Source organism: Anoplolepis gracilipes, chromosome 14, assembly GCF_047496725.1.
Source record: "Anoplolepis gracilipes chromosome 14, ASM4749672v1, whole genome shotgun sequence".
Lineage (NCBI taxonomy): Eukaryota > Metazoa > Arthropoda > Insecta > Hymenoptera > Formicidae > Anoplolepis > Anoplolepis gracilipes.
In genome coordinates this window covers 491437-512675 of record NC_132983.1, presented here as the reverse complement: position 1 = coordinate 512675, position 21239 = coordinate 491437, and the positions used below count along the sequence as shown (strand labels likewise).

At 31.3% G+C, this 21239-nt stretch overlaps 1 protein-coding gene and 1 long non-coding RNA gene across 29 annotated transcripts in view; one reads left to right on the top strand and one right to left on the bottom strand.

Moving 5' to 3' along the window:
• Positions 1-21239, bottom strand: part of LOC140673222 (uncharacterized) — a 199054-nt gene that overhangs the window by 81413 nt on the left and 96402 nt on the right. For 22 of the 27 annotated variants that reach the window (XM_072905984.1, XM_072905986.1, XM_072906006.1 and 19 more), the window contains exons 4-7: positions 9086-9429; positions 1760-1786; positions 875-1046; positions 309-519 (exon numbers count right to left, since the gene is read on the bottom strand). In XM_072905984.1, the coding sequence (XP_072762085.1) occupies positions 309-519; positions 875-1046; positions 1760-1786; positions 9086-9429 (754 nt within the window). The remainder of the gene's footprint in view (positions 1-308; positions 520-874; positions 1047-1759; positions 1787-9085; positions 9430-21239) is intronic. The other 5 variants (XM_072906011.1, XM_072905988.1, XM_072906010.1 and 2 more) reach the window with 2 other exon arrangements.
• LOC140673235 (uncharacterized) overlaps positions 3819-21239 on the top strand; it is a 109460-nt gene continuing 92039 nt past the window's right edge. The window contains exons 1-2 of one of the 2 annotated variants that reach the window (XR_012048026.1): positions 3819-4089; positions 4358-5041. This is a non-coding gene — a long non-coding RNA (uncharacterized lncRNA). Of the gene's footprint in view, positions 5042-21239 lie in introns of both variants that reach the window. The other variant, XR_012048025.1, reaches the window with a different exon arrangement.

The window sequence follows — 21239 nt, the reverse complement described above, 5'->3', positions numbered from 1 at the left end:
AATTACAGTCATTTTTATGTTACGTTGCAATAACGTTCCTTTATTGAAATTAGCCATTATTAAAAGTTATTATTTATTATAACAAAAATTTAATTAATGCAAACTGTAACGTCTTTAAAATATTGAATGATGTTTATCTAATAAATTTTATTATATAATTGAATTTAAAATGTTTAATTCTATTTAATTATTGATGCAAGAAAAAGCAAGAAGGAAAAATGTTTAGCAATAAGAAATATTTTATTCAAAATAATATTTGATTATTTAAATAAAAGGGAAAATAAATAATCACAGAAAAAATATTATACCTTAGATCTTCGAGTTCATAGAACATGTCCTTGTTGCTATCATGTATGTAAACTTTTACGTGGGGACTGTCCAGATATTCCATGGTGAGTTGTTTCGGAAAACTTCTAACGAAAAGAGCCTTGACCGTGTCTATACTGGTGATCTCGTTCGGTAGCAATGCCCTCTTCGTCTCGTTCCTGTACTGCAGGAACACCAGTCCTAGGGAACCGCATGCATTGGTTTGTCAGTAAAGTCGCAATATGAATTCAAAATTTGTAAAATATATATTAGATATATAAATATATATACATATACAGGGCAACTATCAGATATTGATATCTGAAAACTGAAATAAAACTATTCTAGATGATTATAATCTTTTTTTCTTTCAAGACTTTACTTAATTAAATATAAGTTTATACTAGTTTATACACAAAAAGAAATTGATTTTTTATCACTTAGATTTTATAAATACATTGTTATTTTTTGTCCAATTTTTACTATTAAACTTTATACATATTGAGAAATGTATAATTTTTTTGTCCATCTATATTTATTTACATTTTAAGCACGTTTTGTGTATTACCTAGTGGTCGCTCCAAAGTTTTGCTGGGAGTTCGTACAACGGGCAAGCTGCTCCTTTGCTTGCCACCTCGTCGAAATCCCGTACTGGAGGTTTCCACCTCGGACATAATGCCCGGGTCGTCATCGAAGAGCATCGTCGAAGATGGGGGCGGATACCCGCGCGGAAGAGGCGACTGAAAGTGCATAAATTTGATAAGATTTCAATCCATCTATAGTACATCCAAGTTTCTCATTGTATTACGAATTGTTCATTAGTGGCATTTACAAAAAAAAAAAAATTAAATTATTTATGTTTGAAAATATGTGGCATATTCAATTGTAATAAATACGAACAAATTAATATAAATTCATTTTGTATCTATTAATTTTCATTAAAAATTGAACTATATATATATATATATTTGCAAATCAACAAATTATGTAATTGATAAAATTATAAATGTTTAAACTAGGTAATTGTAAATTAATTGCGTAATTTTAACACATTGTAACACATTCTGTTATTATGATAGTACACAGCAGAAAATATTTTAGTTACACAGAAACTAGAAATAATAATATAATAAGCATTTAATTAATTAAATCATATATCAAAATAAAAAAGTTTTTTCAAAAGTTTTAAAACATGTGCTCGTCATAATTTTTTTCAATGCTGCTGAAAACTATCATATTATTCGGAATTTTATTATTACCTGCTACTGTAAATGTAATTCACAGAAACATTTTCCGAGCAAACAATTAAGACACATGGTAGGGTCGAGAATTAAATGCCACTCACAAGAGAAAAACGATCATGTCAGCATGCCGACATGCACGTTGATGAAAAAAAAAAAGAACTGATTGCGCAGGCAATCTTGCGTAAAAAGTATGAAAATTTGAAAATTACCTTTCTCTGGCGAGACTTGGTCCCCATCTGTCAGTGGCACACAGCGGGTAACACGGAAACACACACACAAAGTAAAAACCAGTTAGAGATGTGTAATATGTTTTGCGGAATAGAAAAAAAAAACGGAATAGAAAAAGGCGATTGGAAAAACGATCGTTTCAAATAGAGAGAAAAAGAAGAGAGAGGAAGGAAAAAGAGAAAAAAAGAGAGAGAGAAAAATGTGCGATGCTACATCACTCTGAGGATGGAACTGCTTTTCATGGACGAATCAGTTGTATAACTCATAAATGTAATTGCGGTCACAAATTTCTACAAAAGTGTTAACTTGTTGAACGGAAATGAACGTTTTTTCGATTCTCTCTTTTCTCCCTCTGTCTTTTTTTCAAGATGCACAAACTTTCATGATAACTGATTCATTATTTCTAACAAAATATTATTATTATTATATTTGATTCATTACTTCTAACGAAATATTATTATATTATTAGAATATTTGAGTTTATAAATATACATAATATATACATTTTGTAAACTGTAAGTACCATCATATCTTAAAATAGCAATATTCTCTTTTTTTACAATTTGTAAAAACGACGTAGCAGTTAAAAAAAATTAAAAACATACTTATACAATTCGAAATATAAACCGCGAAAAAAAACGCGTGTATGTGTATGAAAATAATAAATTATCTCTTATCGATCGCGTATATTTCCATCCGAAAATTTAACTAAATATCAAATGTACATAACTAAATGTAATGATTAATAAATACAACATATATAAATAGCAATATATGCATACAAATTTGATATATTTATTGTTAAATTATAATATATATATTTGAATGTACTACAGAGAGAGAGAGAGAGAGAGAGAAAGAGAAACGTTTTATGTTGCTCTACTTTACAATTAGTAGAAGATATTAAAATATGAAATTAATAACAACTTTGTTTAAAGGAGTAAATATTTATAATGTGTAAATAATTGGAATAATTTTCTATTCGTATTTCTAATCATACACGGATTTTCTGTTACGCGAGTGTAGTTAATGGCGATTCAAGATGCAATTATATTAAGCGAATAGTTAACATTCTTTCCTATGATTATTAATGAGATTAAATTGATTGTTTCAATTATATCTTGAAACGCTTATATATAGACGTTTCAAAATAATCGAAGGAATCAACTAATCGCATTAATAATCGTAGAATAATCTAATAATGATTGCGTTTGGGATTACTTACGCTACTTTATGCGATCGTGCCCCGGAATTGGAAAAATAATGCGACGTAGTCGTTCCCGCCGTTTTTTCAAATCTTACCATTCGAATATAAACACAGCGACTGCGCACAAGAACGCCTTACGTGTCGAAAAATTTCGCGACTATATACATACATATCTACGAACGTTTTTATACCTGTATCTATATCCGCTATATACCGATGCGATATATTATACGCATAATAAAACGGTCAGCCATGATGATTTTCTCGGCGTTCGTTACTAGTTCCCATGCCTTTACTCGCAGGCGATGTTTATTCTCAATACCTTAAACTGATAATTCAGACGAGATAATATGTAATTCTAATAATAGGTGACTTCCAGGTACGTACCGTAATTATGGTACCACAGTCGTCAATCGATTCCGTTTCTTCGATTATATATGACACAAGCATCCCGACGACTAATGACGACGTCACGAACAATCGCGATAATTTGAATGCTAGAGACCCATGACGTAAAGATAACACAAGTTATATGTACCATTGACGTGAAAGCACAGTGGTCGACCAATCAGAGACTGCCTCTAAATGCCACTGACAAATTCGAAGCAATTATGCACGTGGTTGACCAATTAGAGATGCGCAATGGTAAACCTTGTTTTCTTATGTACATACAATGCCCCTAGCGTAAACGAAAATCACCATCGGCTTGATTTTCAATTCCGTCATCTCGCGCTGCGATTGGTTAATCAAACACTCGGAAATTCCACTCTGATTGATAGCGCCATCGGATAGCGGAATTAAAAATTAAGATAGTTAGTAGTGTCGCGCTCGTCTAGCGTTGTCTATGATTTACGGTAGTCAACTAATGCAGGAATTACCGGGCCACGTGTGCTGTGTCAAAGTGCCGATTTATCGCGGGAATCGTGTGATTTTAAAGAAACCGAATCAATCCGTCGTTGTGATTAATATTGTAATCTCTATAATCGGAATAAAAGTACGATGTAACTCGACATCGTAACTTACTTATATATGGATATTACGGCCATAAAAGTTGCGAGTCTCATCGCGTCTCTCCCCCCTCTTTGTGTTCGAATTGATTGAAGCGTAAATTTCGTTTTTCAGTAAGCTTGTAATACATATATCGGGCGATCGTTTATGCGTAAATATTGCGTCGATAGTGTGATAATTTGGAGTAAACTATGCAATCGTATTATTCGAAAAAAAAAAAAAAAAATGTCGGGGATGCCGAGAAAAGTATCGAGGGTAATCGTCCTGGCTAAAAGCCGAATCGTTTGATTGGCCAATCTGAAGGAAAGATTTCTTTGTTCCGATTGGTTAATCAAACACTGGGAAATTCGACTCTGACTGTTAGCGCCATCGAACAGCGAAATCAAAAGTTAAGATATTTCGTAGTTTCGCGCTCGTCCAGCGTTGGTTATGATTTATGGTAATTTATAATGACAGGATGACAGGTGCTACTTTATTGTGTCAAAGTGCGGATTTATCGCGGGAATCGTGCGTCATCGTGAGTGTTAAAAGAACGGAATCAGTCCATCGTTGTGATTAATATTGTAATCTCTACAATCAGAGCAAAAATACGATGTAACTCAACATCATATTTTTACATGACCTAGTTATATACGATATTACAATCGTAAGAATTTCGTGTCTCATCGCTCTTTCCTTGCGTTCGAATTAATTTAAGCATAAATTTCCGAGTAAACTTGTAGCATCGGGAGTGCCGAATAAAGTATCGGGCGATCGTTTATACGTATATTATACGTAAATACAGTACATCGCGTCGATAGTTGGAGTAAACTACGCAATCGTGTCATTCGACAAACAAAAAATGTCGCGAGTGCCGAGAAAAGTATATCGGGCGATCCTCGTATTATGCATATATTTATAATGCCTGGTGTTGCGTCAGTAGTGCTTTCAAACAGTGCGTGTTAATAAAATTAATGCAAAGTTCAAGTGTCGAGAATAAATAAAATATCACCCTACTAGGAAACGTGTGTTATGTAGCCTGTGCAACTCACGTTCGAGAAGGGAAATGGTAAGTACCTACCATGGTAGCGCTTTGAGATAAAAAAAAAAAAAAAAAAAAAAAAAAAAAGAAAAGTGGGAAAGGCAAGAAAAGACCAGAGGTGAGAGAAAGAGAGAGAATATGTGTGTGAGGGAGGGAGAGAGAGAGAGAGAGAATGTGTAACAGAGGAACAGAATACTACGAATAACTGAGGAGTCGGGTTACACGCGAATACATGTAGTATACGATAGTAGGGTCATGTGTTGTGGGCGCGTGACACGTGCGCGTCGAAATAAAGAGAGATAAGGATAGAAACATAATATGTACATATATATACATATATACATATATTGTAGAAAAGGTAAAAGCTTGCCTGCTTTTGTTACGAACATGATCACTGGCTTTTTAACGTGCTCGCGCATTTTCAACATATAAATGCACATTGTATACACGGTGTTTAAAAATATCTTATAAATAATATAATTTATAACATTTCTCCTTTCAAAAAAATTCACGATTCTTCTGAATTATATTATATGTACTGATATTAAGAAGAAAATATTATCTGTTGTAGTTTTTCTTCTTAGTGAAAACATTTGTTAAAATACATTTTAATATGATATACATAATTTAGTGTAATATTTAATATATAATTAATTTTAGTTGATATACATATATATATAAAATAGCTAATTGATGAGTTAATTTCGCTGTGTTTTATGTTTTTTATATATACTTCACAAGTATAGATATAGATTTATGAAACATGATATTCTTGGTATCTTAATCTTTTTGATTTATTTTCTTGTGATTTATTCTACAAAATAATTTAAATATTAAAACATTTTCTTTAATCATTTCGTGCGATAATTTTGTGATCCAAAATGCAATTCTATTTTTCGCGTCGCATCGCAATAAAATGAACTTTAATAGAGCAGAACTGACGAACGCTCGCATAAACCATCTCGAATGTGCACCACCTGCGCGTTCAATTCGATTATCTCCTACAAACCACGGAGAGAAGCCTGAGAATGCTCAATAACCGCGTGCCGAGAGGTAATCGATCGTATGACATTCATCTGATACGAGTCCTATAATTTTTAGATCTTTCGAGCGCAAAGTTTAATGATATTCTATATAAATAGGCAATTGCAATTAATACTGCTCGAAAATAATACAAATAATTACACTCGAGGGATAATATATCTACGGTTAAAATAAATAGCAAAAGTTCAAAATTTACTTGTGCGAAAAAAACTCACCGTTTTGATATAGTATTTGAACTAACAATAAAATAAATTTCCCAAGTTTGATGCTTAATTTATATGGATTAACAGTATATTAAAAAATATTTTTACATGTTGATATAAAGTCATAAATAATATTATGCTATCGATAATGAAATAACAAACTATAACAATTATAAATGTATTTTAACGAGTAAATTTTAATAAAAAAATTAATAAATATCTACATTTAAAGAAACATTAGATGATGATAATTTTATTTAAACAAAATATAAGTATATTTTAAATATTACAGATATTTTTTAATTTATTTTTTTTTTCTTAAATTTCACTTGCACAAAAAAATGAGATAAAATATAATATTATTTAAAATAGATAATGACTATTAATATTCAGACATTTGATGATATATGTAAAGTTTACATAATTATCCTCAGCTTTTAATTATCGTTAAAAGTTTAAATATCCAGGTAATTAAAATGCTAAAAAAAATGAATCAAAATCTGCAACATCAAGAGGAAACAACTATATAAATTGCGTTTAGGTTCGGTATGTCGGCAACCCTTCAATTATCGGAAATGAGCGCAAGAAACGAGGACGTTGCAGGTGGATGATAATTAATTAACCGCCCCTTTCCCTCGTTAGCGTCGGTCCTTGACCGCGCAATATATGTTAAAGCTGCGAGTATTTCAATAATGTTGTGTCCATCGCATCTATCTTTAACAGAAGCGCGATGAGTTCAGAAAATTTAAAAAAAGTTGATCGTGCAAATGATAGCTGGCCAAAATAGTTTCTTCATATAATAGCCTGGACGAGCGCTTTTTTTCAAATTTGTGAATTTGTTTGCAAAATCAAATTTTATATGTTAAATATTAATAACACGATATGTAATATTGTCGCATATTACATGTACGGATTATATTTCATTAACAATATTCTCTGATAATTAATACGAGAATGTTGCGATACGCAAATGGACACGGTAATTTTTTATCTATTATATTAAATTTAACAATATCGTGATACATGACGAGTCTCGTGAAATCTTTGTAATAACTAATATTGTATATATATATATATTATGTTTTATATTCATAATCGTTATATATAGTGTGTTGTTTCATCATTGATAACATAATGTCATTTATGACTTTATATTTATACGCAAAAATATTTTTAGTATGCTGAATACATACATATATATGTAAGATATATGTAAGATTCTCATCAATTATGTAAATTTCAGTTAAAATTATATTAATTAGTACATTTTTTAGTTTATGCTTGAGAGGTACAAATAAGTATGACTCATAAGACGAGTAGTTTTTAGTTAAACGACGTACATGTAATATTTTTCTTTGACAGAAAAAAAGGAAAAATTCATGAGAGGAAAGAATTTAAAACGAAGAATAAACAATTACATATAGACATTTACGTTAAATTAAATAGTGGCCCTTGCTACGATCGACTACAACCGATGTGATTTTTTGAATTTAATATTTTTGAAATAAAAATATACGTTTCTCCATACCCGTCTTTCTTTAATGCGAAAATAGTTTTCTTTTTTGTTCTTCGCGTCACCATGTATAGACCTAAATATTGTTTTGAACAGAATATTTTCCATTGTCTTGATTGACGAGAGCTCGTATTTGGATATCAAAATAATTAAAGTTATATAATACAGAAGTATATAACACGAATTTTATTTACTTAATAATAAATTTGGGTAATATAATTTTATTTCACAAAAGATGAAATAAACTGAATTTTAATTTGGCCCGGTTGTGAAAATGTTTGTTCTAAAAATAATATTTTTAATTATTTTAGCATACTCGGTTGCATATTTTAAGTTACAATACCACGTTGGAAAAAGCAGGCAAATTTTGAAGTGTCATTGATAACATTTTTCTCTAGTATCATTTATCATTTAAATTGTTGGAAATATGAGAGGGAAATGGACATGGCAATAAAATGTCCATTTCTAGTTTTTTCTTTTAACATATTGTAACAAAATTAAATTAAACTGCACAAAATATACAACTAATATTACTTGACGTCATAATAATAAATAATCTATGTAGATGTGAATTGTACAAGATGACAATTTTTAATGACCAAGTATAAATATGATAACTATGTAGAAAGGTAAAATTTTCCAAAATATGGAAACAGAAAGTGAAAATTTTAGTATAGAAACCACGCAAAATGAAATATACATACCACAATTGAAGAAAAAGGAAGTTAAATATTTGGACTCTGGTTGTCACAGTTTAGGAGATATGGTAGAATCTCGATACTTTTAATTAAATAGAAATGACACTAATTCAGGCTATTAAAGATGCAACTGTGGAAAATATTGTGTAGAAAAAAAACCAAGAATATTATACATATATATATATATATATATATATATAATTGCACTTGAAATTGTGTAACAAACTATTAATGACTATGCTTGCATAATATACATATATTACTTAATATAATATGTTAATGTAATAAGTTGAATCAATAGTAATGAAAAGAATTATTTCTCTAAGATTAGTTAAATGATAATTAATTTCTATTTAATTATTATTTTTTATTTCATTATTTTTAACATTATCCATCAAGTATAATTAATTGATTACTCATCACCTGAATCAGTGAAAATAATTAATATGGTTACGTAATATGGAATTATGTCACAAATTGATCGAGATTCTACATCGAGATTCATAGAATAAATGTCGATGAAGGGAGAAGGAAACAAACCGAGATCATACGAAAGATCATCGCAAACAATGAAATATATGTGTATTTACATGTTGCGCGAGCAAAGATTCACCTCGAGATCCATGGTGGTGTGCCGCGATGACGGGGTGCCGTATTGGCCGTGTGGTGGCGGTAAATGATGTGGGTGTAGGGGGTGCAGCTGCTGCGCCGCGTTAAATTGCTGATGATGAAGGGACGGTTGATGATCGCCGCCGAGGGTGTGCCTTCTAGGCTCGTCCCTCGAGCGACCACCACCGCCGGAGGAACTCCGGCTTCCGGAGCCGCCCCCGCCACCGCCGATACCGACCCCCAAGACGCCACCGCCGCCGACGCTGCCGCCACCGCCACCACTGCCTGTCCGTCTGCCAGGTGTGAGCTCGTTCGAACCGGGTTCAATCTCCCCTCTGACAGATCCACCTGAAATCCACCAGAAATGTTTTTAGTTGCCGATATCTCGTTATCAACGTTCGAGCGATCTAGATAATTAAATATTTCGTACTTTCTAATTTTGTATCTTTTGCGATTTGCATAGATGCATAGATGCATAGATGCATCTTATGAGGAATAAATATATTAGTTGTTGAAAACTTTTGATTAACTAAAATTTAATAGAACGCTATATGTGTATATATATATATATATATATATATATATATATATATATATATATAAACACTAAATATTTTAGTAACATTGTTTTTCAAAATTATCCTAAAATTTCAAATATAAAATTTGTCACAAATTATATTTATCGATGATGACACAGATCAACAAAAGAAGACAAAAAGAGAGAATTTTTTTTTTATAATTTTTATGATTAATCTTATCAATTTTTTTATCTTTAAAATACAAGTTTTTTTTGCAGATTAAATGATTCGACAATATATTTATTTTTTTAAAAAAAAGAGAAAGAACATTTTTTTGGAATTAAACTGTTCAAACTTTCTCTATTACATATACTGTAACATGATAAAAAATAATATTAACAAATAATTTTGAAAGCTTTAGTGTCAAATTTTTGAAAAATGTGATATGATAGAGCATTTTTGAGGCCGCAATTGTAATTCTAGAAATTCTAAAATTAAAAAGTGAGGCATGATGATTATTCTTTTTCCTAAACTTGAAAAATAACTTTTTGTTGAATTTATTATAATTTGTCATAAAATATTATTTGCTAACATTTTTATTAGATGCTGCCAAATATTTCTCTTTTATAAACTCACCCATAAAGGAAAGATGATAAAAAAAACAAGAGCAAATTTTGCAGGAGGAAAGGCACGGTTCGCGATACCTATTAATAAATTCTCGTCACCGATGAAGAATCGAGGTAAATAGCCTGCCGACCTATTTGGCAGAAAGTAGCCGCGACAAAGCCTATGTAACCGAGAATAACGCGTTCGCGGAAGTGGCCGGAAATAGTGACACGTGCGTGCACATACATTGCAGGGCGTGTTCTTACTTATCTCTCATCGCAGTAAGAAAACGGGAAAGAGCAAGGTTGCGTTAAAGTAATAATATTTGCGATTACGAAATAGTCAGGAATTCGAGATAGACAGATAGGACATATCTCTAACTCGCGCTCGAAAATTCAATATTTATTTTTCCTTTGTTCGATATACCTATATGTGTGCTTTTTACTTTTTATATTTGAGATTGTAAATTTATTTATTTATTTATTTACACGTGTAGATTGTTTTTGAGGAAGACACAACGCATCGAGAGAGAGAGAAATTAACAATCCTACTGTACATATATATATGAAAAAAGTTTTCAACAAATAATATATTTATTCCTCATAAGATGCATCTATGCAAAAGATACAAAATTATTACTAAATATATACATATATGTATACATATATAATATAAGGAGATACGTTGAACTCGCATAATTGCGTAGGTCATTGTCACGGGCACAATTGTTTTCGAGTAAGCAGAACATACGTGCGCATACAAGATAGGTTGACTTCCGGATTACAAAAGCGTCTGACGTTCAACCTTGTTTACCCGCGTTGCTGCCGACTTAATGAAACACAAACTCGCTGATGAATACTGACGGCCGTTCCCTCTCAAAACGAACGTACTTCTCCGGGTCACAATCAATCACTGCGAATAGCCACGTGGGGTTTAACGATGCGGAAAGTTTGAGTTCGGCAGCGGAATCTGGACGGGAAGCTTCGGAGAAAATGGGTCAGAATGGCGAACCGAGAGAGCCGTCGTCCAATTAATGACGAGATTCGAATTCCGACGGAACTAGATGCGTCATGGCGGCGCCATACCTCGCGTGGGTGGCCAAACGTCACACATTTCGGTGTTGCGCCGAAATGGCCGTTCCGCGCAAACGTCAAATTGCTATCTGACAAATGTATGTCGTAAAGCATTATATCGCACCGGTGCTCGATTCACGCGGATTCTTGAAAAGACGAACGTTGGTTAGGTGATTTTACGACATTTTAACACGATGATGTATGAACGATATTCTGCTGCTGAAAGATCTCTGAAAAATAGAGCAAACGTCAAAGTTCACTCTTTCTCTGACAATGAGCTAAGGCTAAGATTTCCAACGACCCGAGTTTCCGTCACGTGTCATTTCACCCGATAAATGACGAATTCGAAGCTCAGCAAATGTGCGCTCATACGTTGATTATGTATATACAGTACCGGCCAAAAATATATATCACCTTTAGGATTTCTGAGCATAAATTTAATTTAATTTACTTACAAAATTAATTTTTTATATTATTTTATGAAAAATATTTTATTTAGTAAGTTGTATTTACTATCAAAACATATATTATGATATTATAAATATCCATGCACTTTGAATAAAATTATACTCAAAAATACTAAAGGTGATATATTTTTGGCCGGTGCTGTATTTGTATGCGTCAACATTCTTTGTGATTACGAGACTAACAATAAGAGAATTCGGGGAGTGTAAAAGCTTAGATTCGAGACGAGTTTACATTTTATAATTAAATTCGCGAACATTGAAATATATTATATTATTATTATTATTATACAATCATCGATATAAAGATATTATAAATTATGTCAATCACACAACGGGGTTAAAATTTTACTTTTATTTAATCATAGAAAGTAACAAGAATTTTGTAACATAGAAATTTGTGTCATTGTTCGCTGCGTAAAATATTTTAAATCCTTCAGTGTTACAATACAGTAAAATGTAAGACGGTAGTAAAGTCTCTCATTGATCGCTAAACTTGGTAAATAGTAAGTTGTACGCGTGTGAAAATTAGCTGCAAGTAATATCAAGAGAAAGAGAGAGAGGGGGGAGGGGAAGGAGTGGAGAGGGTTACGTACGTACTTTGCAACAAACCGCACAAGTTTCCACAATAAAGGAGTTTACGCGCTATGGTACGACACTTGTAATTGGCAACGTGAGTAAACTATAGTCTAAACTCTAGCAAACTGCTTTGAAATTTTCAACAAACACGTAATACACGAAAACGCAAAACATACAATTTCATAATAATATAAGACGATTATCGTCGAGACCAAAAAAAAATCACCTCGATAAGGTTACCGTCATAAAATATAATAATATTTACATATTTATAATTATAATTACTATAAATACATATTTGTTTTATTTCAACAAATTGCAAAAAACATGTTGGCAAGTCTAATCAATAAAATATTCCATTTTGCCTGTCTCATATTTTGTCAGTTTGTGTTTAACGATGTAATATTATCCGGCACACGTGTTCTCGGTATCAGTGCTTATTAAAATGTTATCCGTCATTCTGATCGACGTCCTTCTAAAACGAGGATTCAAATAGAATCCCCTCTTTCGTAAACTGCGAAAAATTATTATTCAAGGAGCGCGGAAAATTGCCGAGAAAAACCATGGAAAGTGAAGACATGCGAAAAATTACGAAGAATAATTTATGTGTGTAGATTTATCGAAATAAGTGAATTTATATTGACATCTGAAATTCTGTGAATATTTTCAAATTGTGAATATCTTGCAAAATGTAATTTTTTCAATGATTATATCAATACTTGATTGACATATTTAATTATTTTATATAGATTTAAACTGATCACTTGCAATAAGTAGACTAATAGCAGAACCTGAATTTTTACCTTACTTGGAATAAATTGCAATAATAATTGCTATCGTATATTATATATTTTGTACGAAAGAGAGAGAGAGAGAAAGAAAAAAAAAATAGATTAATAATAATTTAAAAAATGTTAAAATAGAAATTTTAAAATAGAGAATACTTACTTAAGTAAAACTGAATTAAAATTTTAATTGTTTTATTAAAATATAATCACATCACAGTAGAAGCTACTTTTATTAACACCATTAATTTGAATCTTCGTTTCATTTACTGTAAATTATAATACAATAGTATTTAAATTTAATCGCACAGATATGTAATGTTGAAAATTGAAAGACTGCTATATATGAAGAACTGACCTATCTTGACATTTTCATTATGGAAAAGTTTCTTTCACATCTGTTAAAGAATCAATCATTGAAATCTCTTATTGAAATTCCTTTATTTTAAATTTATACTCCATTTTTTAAAATTATATAGATAATTTAATAAATCTCTATCAAATTGCATGCACTCGCGTCATTCTATATACACTGTATACGTATAAGCTCTATGTACCTACACATGTCGAAGGTGCTATATAATATACCGCGAAGAATACTGGCGACGATGACGGTATCTTTGTACGCGTTTATATTCAGAAACCGGCGTAGCCGAGCGTGCGCGATAGTCGAGAAATCTAATCTAACGCTCGGAAATTCGATAATCCATGGCGCAGATAAGATTTTCTATGTACGTATATATATATATATATATATATGTACAATGGGCATCATACCTGTTTAGCTGCCTTTCTCTATCAACGCTATCCTCTCTCGAACGTGTATATACCATAATAATACGGAGCACAGTAAGATAACTAATGTTTCGAATAAAAGTTAAAAATAAGTGCAAAGTAGGAATAATTTTAATTGAGCGACTTAAGCTTTCATATTTTTTTTTTTTTTTTAATCATTGATCGTGGTTACTTTGGAATTATTCAACGTCTATTTGTGTTTCTCGCACACATCTGGATAACTGGAAGGCAAGATGAGGCGATGGGAAATCAAATGCCTTTAATGAGAACCAATAAAAGTTTATTACGCCATTGGCTCGAAGATGTGACGGAGATTGTTTCATGCGCGGCTGTAAAAACGATCGATTTGTAAAGTTATCGCAAATATAGCTGCGATATGCTAATACTGTTGTAAATCGCTTCAGTTATGTTATCTCTGTGTATTTTAGCCGAAACATGCCTTCCCGTTGTAAGTATTCGAGGAAAAACATTGTATAATAATTCACTCGCCAATGGCAAAGTTTTACATTATTACTTGATTCTTTTAGAACAAGTAGTTTCGGAAAAATTGGAGGAAATAAGTTTCATTAATTTAACTGTAAAATAAATGGGATATATAACGTGTATTTAAAAAATTTGAAGATAATCTTTTACATTTTTTTAAGTTAAAATTATGATTATGATTAAATTTGTTAAAGAAGACTCTTTTTTGCCTCAAGCTATTCTACATGATATATATTCTTAAAAATGATAAAAATCTGTATTTTAAAACGTTTTAATCCAGCGGTTAGGTTTGACATCCGTTCTAATAATTAGATATGAATTAATTATTGATAGATTACAGTTATCTTCTATTAACACAAGTGACCGTATCACTGCTTTAAGAAATAGCACTGTTCTTTTAAATTATGAATGAAATCATCATGTTGGATAAATATAAATTTTTTTTCTTTATAAGAGCATCTATGAATCGTGAAATATTTCGATAGAATATACATAGTTTATATACGGTCGTTATAATTAATGTAAATCATAAGATAAGATAGAATCTTGAGCTTATCGTGACGACGATAGCTACACTGCCGACGAGATACTTGGGTTCTACGACCTCGTTTCTATCTGCTGCGTGCCCGGAGCGCGAAAATAGATCAAATCGATATACCAATGGAGAAAATACACAGCTGGGAGCGATAATTGAAGCGAGTGTGATGTAAACTTTATACTTTGTTAAATTTTATCGCGCTATATTTGCAGTAAATCAAATGATTGTGTAAATCAAGAAATTAATTCTACGATAAATAATTTTCCCAAGTGAATATTCAATCTTACATTATCGATATAATAAATATACTTGGAATTTTTTATGCATATAATATTTTCATATCTTGATAATGTGTGTGTGTGTGTGTGTGTGTGTGTGTGTGTGTGTGATTTTGAAAAAAAAAGAAAGATTTATTTTTCGCGTAAATAAGACGCTATTAAAGAGTTCATTTAATTAACATAAGTGAATATAAGTGCAGAAAAAAAGACATCACTCTCGGTTTGGAATTCGCTGACATTAAGAATCGTCGCAATACAGACGCTTAATAAGGGGCCGGACCATAAGTTAGGATTACGAATCGTATCAATTACGACATTCTGATGTGGCCTAACGAAGGAGGGGGCGACAAACATCGATGCGCATTCCTGGATGACCGCTTACCGCAGTACTATATGATTAAGACTGCATTATGCATGTGCTTCGGCGAAAGGCGATCGATTTCAATTGCCGTGACGAACCGGCTTACCTCAGCTAATGTCACGTGAAGCATTTTTAGTTCCCTGACCTCCGTTTACCATCTGTTGCTCTGTATTTTTGCATAATACCTCGCACGACGAGAAACGTGCGTTTGCTACGTTTTGCGAGAAAAGCGAGGCGTTTGCCATTCCCGCGTAGAAAAATATCGCGCTTAACGAGACTAACAAAATCTTTTAATTACGCTTGTTATTTTTATATTCGTTCATATACGTGGTTACGATGCGCGCTTAAATAGCCGCCGCTTAAAGGCTAGTTAAGATTTCACACACTTCAATCAAATGATTAGGGATTCGTCGTTAACTAGCTGATAAATGGCTCCTAATTGATCCGGTTTCGCTAATGTCAATGAACTTTAATCATCTAAACCATTTTAATTAATTCCCACTTTCATACGTTATAGCACTAACTCTAGTCTATGAAAAGACGGGGAATCAATTAAAATGATTTAGATATATGTATATATTTTATTATGTAATTTGATTATGTAAATGTGAAATGAGAAAATATAATTCTCGTTTGATAAATTGAAAACAATTTTTAATGATGTTGCAGTTAACAATAAAGTTATGAAAGAAGAATAAATAACACGCTATTAAAAAATAACAGTTATATTAATTATACATACATATGTTAATACATAAATTTAGAAATAAATATTGTTAAATAATTTACAATCAAGTATTAACTTGTTAATTTGATAATGTTTTATTATTCAAAAATTTATATAGGCGAACAAAAGAAGATTTGATTAATCAACATTAATGGACTTTGGTGAAACCAGTTTTATAAATCAATCTAGAAACTTCATTGCGCGGTTGAAGCAACCAATTAGAGATTGCATCGATAGAGAATGGTCGATGCATTTTTGTGTCGGCAAAACGTAATAGAGATGAATTCCGTAGCCGGACACGAGAAGATTCCGTGGGTCGATAATCTGTATAACGGCGGTCGTCATCGGATTTTAACTCTGTTGAATTGCGCATCGCGAGTACGCTGCTCGTTCCTGCGAAAACGTGACCATGAACAGAGAGAAGTCTATGAAAAACGAAACGAGTCACGAGCGATATCGGAAATGAAATCTCTAGAATAGAAAGAGAAGGCAGAGATGAAAGCAAAAAGAGGCTCTAATAATGACAATGAGTCGTTGTAGAAAAAATAAAATCGTGACCATATGGGTGCAGACGTCACGTATTAATCTTGCTGACGAAAACAAGAAAACAAGATCGCGAAGCTTGTAAAAGGCTGTCGTCGATGAAAATTGATGATGATGTGTCGTCGAGAAAAAAAAACTTGAGATATAAAATGAAAAAATGAAAAATAAATTAATAATAACAATCATTATTATTCTTTTTAAAGATAATTTCTTTAGTAGATTAATAAAAGATCCATTTATATTTTTTCATTAGATTTTTACAACGAATGAAAAATTCTATGAAATATAAAAGAATGAAAAAGAGAATATACATATATGTATAATCGAAAATTACATATACAATATTTGTGCGTGCATCTCGACATGTAATAATGACACGTAGTATAATGATACGAAATATCATTTTGATAATGATGAGTATGTCTTCGCCATATGTGATATGACGCAAACACGTGTAGAATAATTTGATATATGATATTCGGGTGATTCTTGGCACACCGGTTCATCGATATTCGATATTCAAAAGCAGTGATGGCTACGATGACAGTCGTATTCGATGTCATCCGTCATGAGGAAAACTATTATATTAATTTTTATATATGTTCGTACACAGTAATACGCGAATGATATTAATTTAATAGCTTGTCGAAATTTATTCTTTATTTATATTACTTATTTTTTATTTACATTCTCATTTATTATTTTTCTTGTAGACTAAAATATTTATCGAAATACCTATTCAATTTTATTCTAAAAAGTGAAATATCGGCAGATGTATGAAATTACCAAACATCGTATATAACAAGCTAACGAGTCGTGACTCATGTCAAAATATGCGAAGCATCGTCCCTGTATGTTTCCATCTAATCTAACTTGCAATTTCGTTCGGAAGTAATGGAAGCGATGGTGTGATAAAATCGATTTAGGAACCGGAGTTTTCTCCCGCTCGAGGGCGTGCAAAAGAATATATAATAGTTTTGTAATCCGTTTTCGTCACACCCGGAACACGAAACGTAAAATGATTTCAGCTACTTTAAAGACAATAGGATATAAACGTTCGCGAAAGTTTCAATACATCATATTTTTAGTACTTTTACATCGCTTATAGCATTAACAATTGCACGTCAATAAAATGCACAGCATTCTAGTTTCTGAATAAGATTACCGCTCACATACGCACATGCTCTAAAAAGAGAGAAAAAAAATTGCCAATTTTAGATACTAAAGATATACAATATTTATTTTTATTACTTAAATATATACCTAAATTTATGTCATAAAAGCTGATTATAATGCGGATATTGTGTATTGTATTTTATGAATTTAAATATGCAAACCGACGCGACAAGCTATAACACATAAATATATTATATATTTGTGTATGATGTTTATATATTTTATTTATCATATTTATGAACTGTGTGACATCACGAGTGAACTACGTAAAATACAAAATATATGTATATACAGTGCTTTTTCCGCCAAAATAGAATTTTGACCAATAACATTCTCTATTTACCTATACATTAATTCACAATATTTTTGGTATACCATCAAAATTGTAATATACATATTTGTTACACTATTAACATTATATAATAATATTATTAAAAATGATATTTTTCAACCTTGGTGATTTTGGAATAATTTTTGTTTGCAACATAAGAATTATCAAAAATTATTAAAATAATTTTATAAAGAAGAATTATATACTTTAATATATATAAAATTAGATTTTTCCTCACTGTTATCTATTGCATACCTAAGAATTATTCTGCAATATAATAAAAGTACAATAACAGTAATTTTTTAATCTTTGAGTTTTTTAAAAATTGAGTAAATATTTTGGTGACTTTTCCTATATTTTTTATTTAGATTTCTTAGACGCCAAAGTAATAATTAAAAAGAAAAAAAAAAGGTTGAGAGAAACATAGTCAATAATTATCTCATTTTTTCCAGAGTACAGAATGTAAAAAATATATAATTAAAAAGCATAAAGCCTAAAACTATAGATTGAAGAGTTTAAAATTTAATTAAATTTTTTTTCCTTCTTGATCCCTCTCTTTTGTGTATAAATAAAGTCTAACCCATTTGTCCGACATGTATCATTCACACAGAGTGTGTGCACTACTTTAGTTTGTCAACACACGATACTTTTTGCTTGCGAGATCGAAATGTTCATAAATCCTGCGGATATATTCGCATCCTTTTGTCGACATTCCGGCGGAAAGGTATCGTCTGTCATTCAGCTGAAGCGAAATTACTGACACGATGGGACAATAGCATTTCTGTGACTCTCGAGCAGGGCGCGTTTATCGATTATCGTCGGCCAAAAATACGCTTCTGTATTGCATCTCTCTCTCTCTCCCTCTCCCTCTCCCTCTCCCTCTCCCTCGTTTCGAGACTCAACATTCGAATATCTCGAAAGTATTGAGAATATAAATGCTCGCACCCCGCTCTTTCTTCTTTCTCTCCTTCAAGCAAGACGTATTGAGAGTGTAATGATGATAACAAAAGAAAAAAAAATGCAAAAATGCTTGTTAGAAAGATGTTGGAAGCCATACATTCGACACTAACTGTATTCTTTTATGCTCTCTTGAGTTATGTTTAAATTTGAATTGAATGTCTTGGTACGTAAAGCATAATATAAAAAAATTTGAAATAACATAAGCGTCGCTTTTTCTCTCATAGAATATTCCAATCACGAAAGGTGTTTTAAAGTTTTTTTAGATTTTATTGTGGTTTTCCATCTCCAAGTTATTATATAACGCTGAATGTATTATTTAAAATAGAAAGGGAATATATTGAAAAACAGATATACGTGAATAGAATGCACTTCCAAATATAGATTTTTAATACTCGTACATATATAAAATGACAATGATGCAACTAATATATAATATAAAGAAAATAATTGTGAATTCAATCTCTTTCTCATGCATAATTAAAAATTATTTATTTATTTTCAAAAATAATATTTTTTTAAATTACTCGTTTTAATTAAAAAAGTAAATAAAAAAAATAATAAAATGCTACCAATTATTTTTAGCATTGCAACCGTCAGACAACAAACCAGATAATCATTGAAATTGACATTTTTATATATTTGTAAATATTGTTTGAAGCAATAAAAATATTTCTGCTCTTTGCATAATAAAATGAATAAAAATAACAAAGAAATTTAACATAACTATTAATGAGAAACATGAGAAATGGCATTAAAAATATTTATTGCGTAATTCGCTGCAAACAAATCTACTTCGAGAAAGATTTATGGTTTTGTTGGAGTAAGGTCGATGAACTCAATGTCTAGTATATAATGTGTCTCGACGTGTAATCATCGATTGGCTGAAAATACCTCAAGTTAGGCATTTAGTAATAATTCATTCAGAAATTGTGACTCTCTTCCGCAGTACAATCGTGTTCTCCTCTTACACTGACTAATTGTAAGCTGTCTGTTTTAACTTAATTTCTTACAACTTCACCATATTTTTGGCAATATAAGTCTTGATGCATTTCCGCGAATTAAAGAACAATTATGATCCAGATTAACAGTTTTAGCAAATATTTGAAATTTAATCGAACTTTTCGCAGAAACGTCATAATTTTAAATGACGTTCTCCATTTAAAAATGTCTTTATTTAGAATTAATAAATACTTCACTTTTATTATCTTATTTTAATTTTATTTTAATATATTTATTACAAATAATTTTAGATATTTTCTTCGCATATTTATGTCCACAATTTTCGTGCACAAAAAGCCTATATATACCTCATCAAGTATCACCTTTTAACGGAAAATTATTGCACCTGCATTTTTTATAACATATCAGTTATTTTTAACGAAAAATTACTGGATGAAAATTTATTTTATATAAGTTAGACGTTTCGCATAAATCAATGAAAGTGCATGACCTTGCGTGCTCGATGAACAAGCGCTGAACATTTTCATGCGCTGTTGCGTCGCGAAAGACTTGCACTCTGAAATTATACGGCTTCTTCAAGCGCAAGTTCATCGAACGAAAGAGTTAAAAGCGTGGCGCGCGTTAATTCTCTTTAATTGTTCGAAATTGAGTCGGTAATTCATCAGTAAAATGAGCAGATGGACTTGCGCACAAACAAGTCCTCCTTTCTCTCTATTCTCAACATAATTGCACTGTCTCGACAATCGGAATACATCTAATTTGTAATGTCAATTACGATAAAATTTATTAAAAATTTCCTCTCTCGAAAATTATAATTATTTAGATTTTCATTTTGCTTTAAAAACTATTGATATCATTTTCTATTCCTACAACGTTTGGATAATTGCGATGGAAAATCAGGATGCTTTGATGCAGAAAAGGGGAAATGGAGAGAAGTTGGAAAATCGAGGGAGATGGTAAATGGGGAGAGAATCTTTAGGA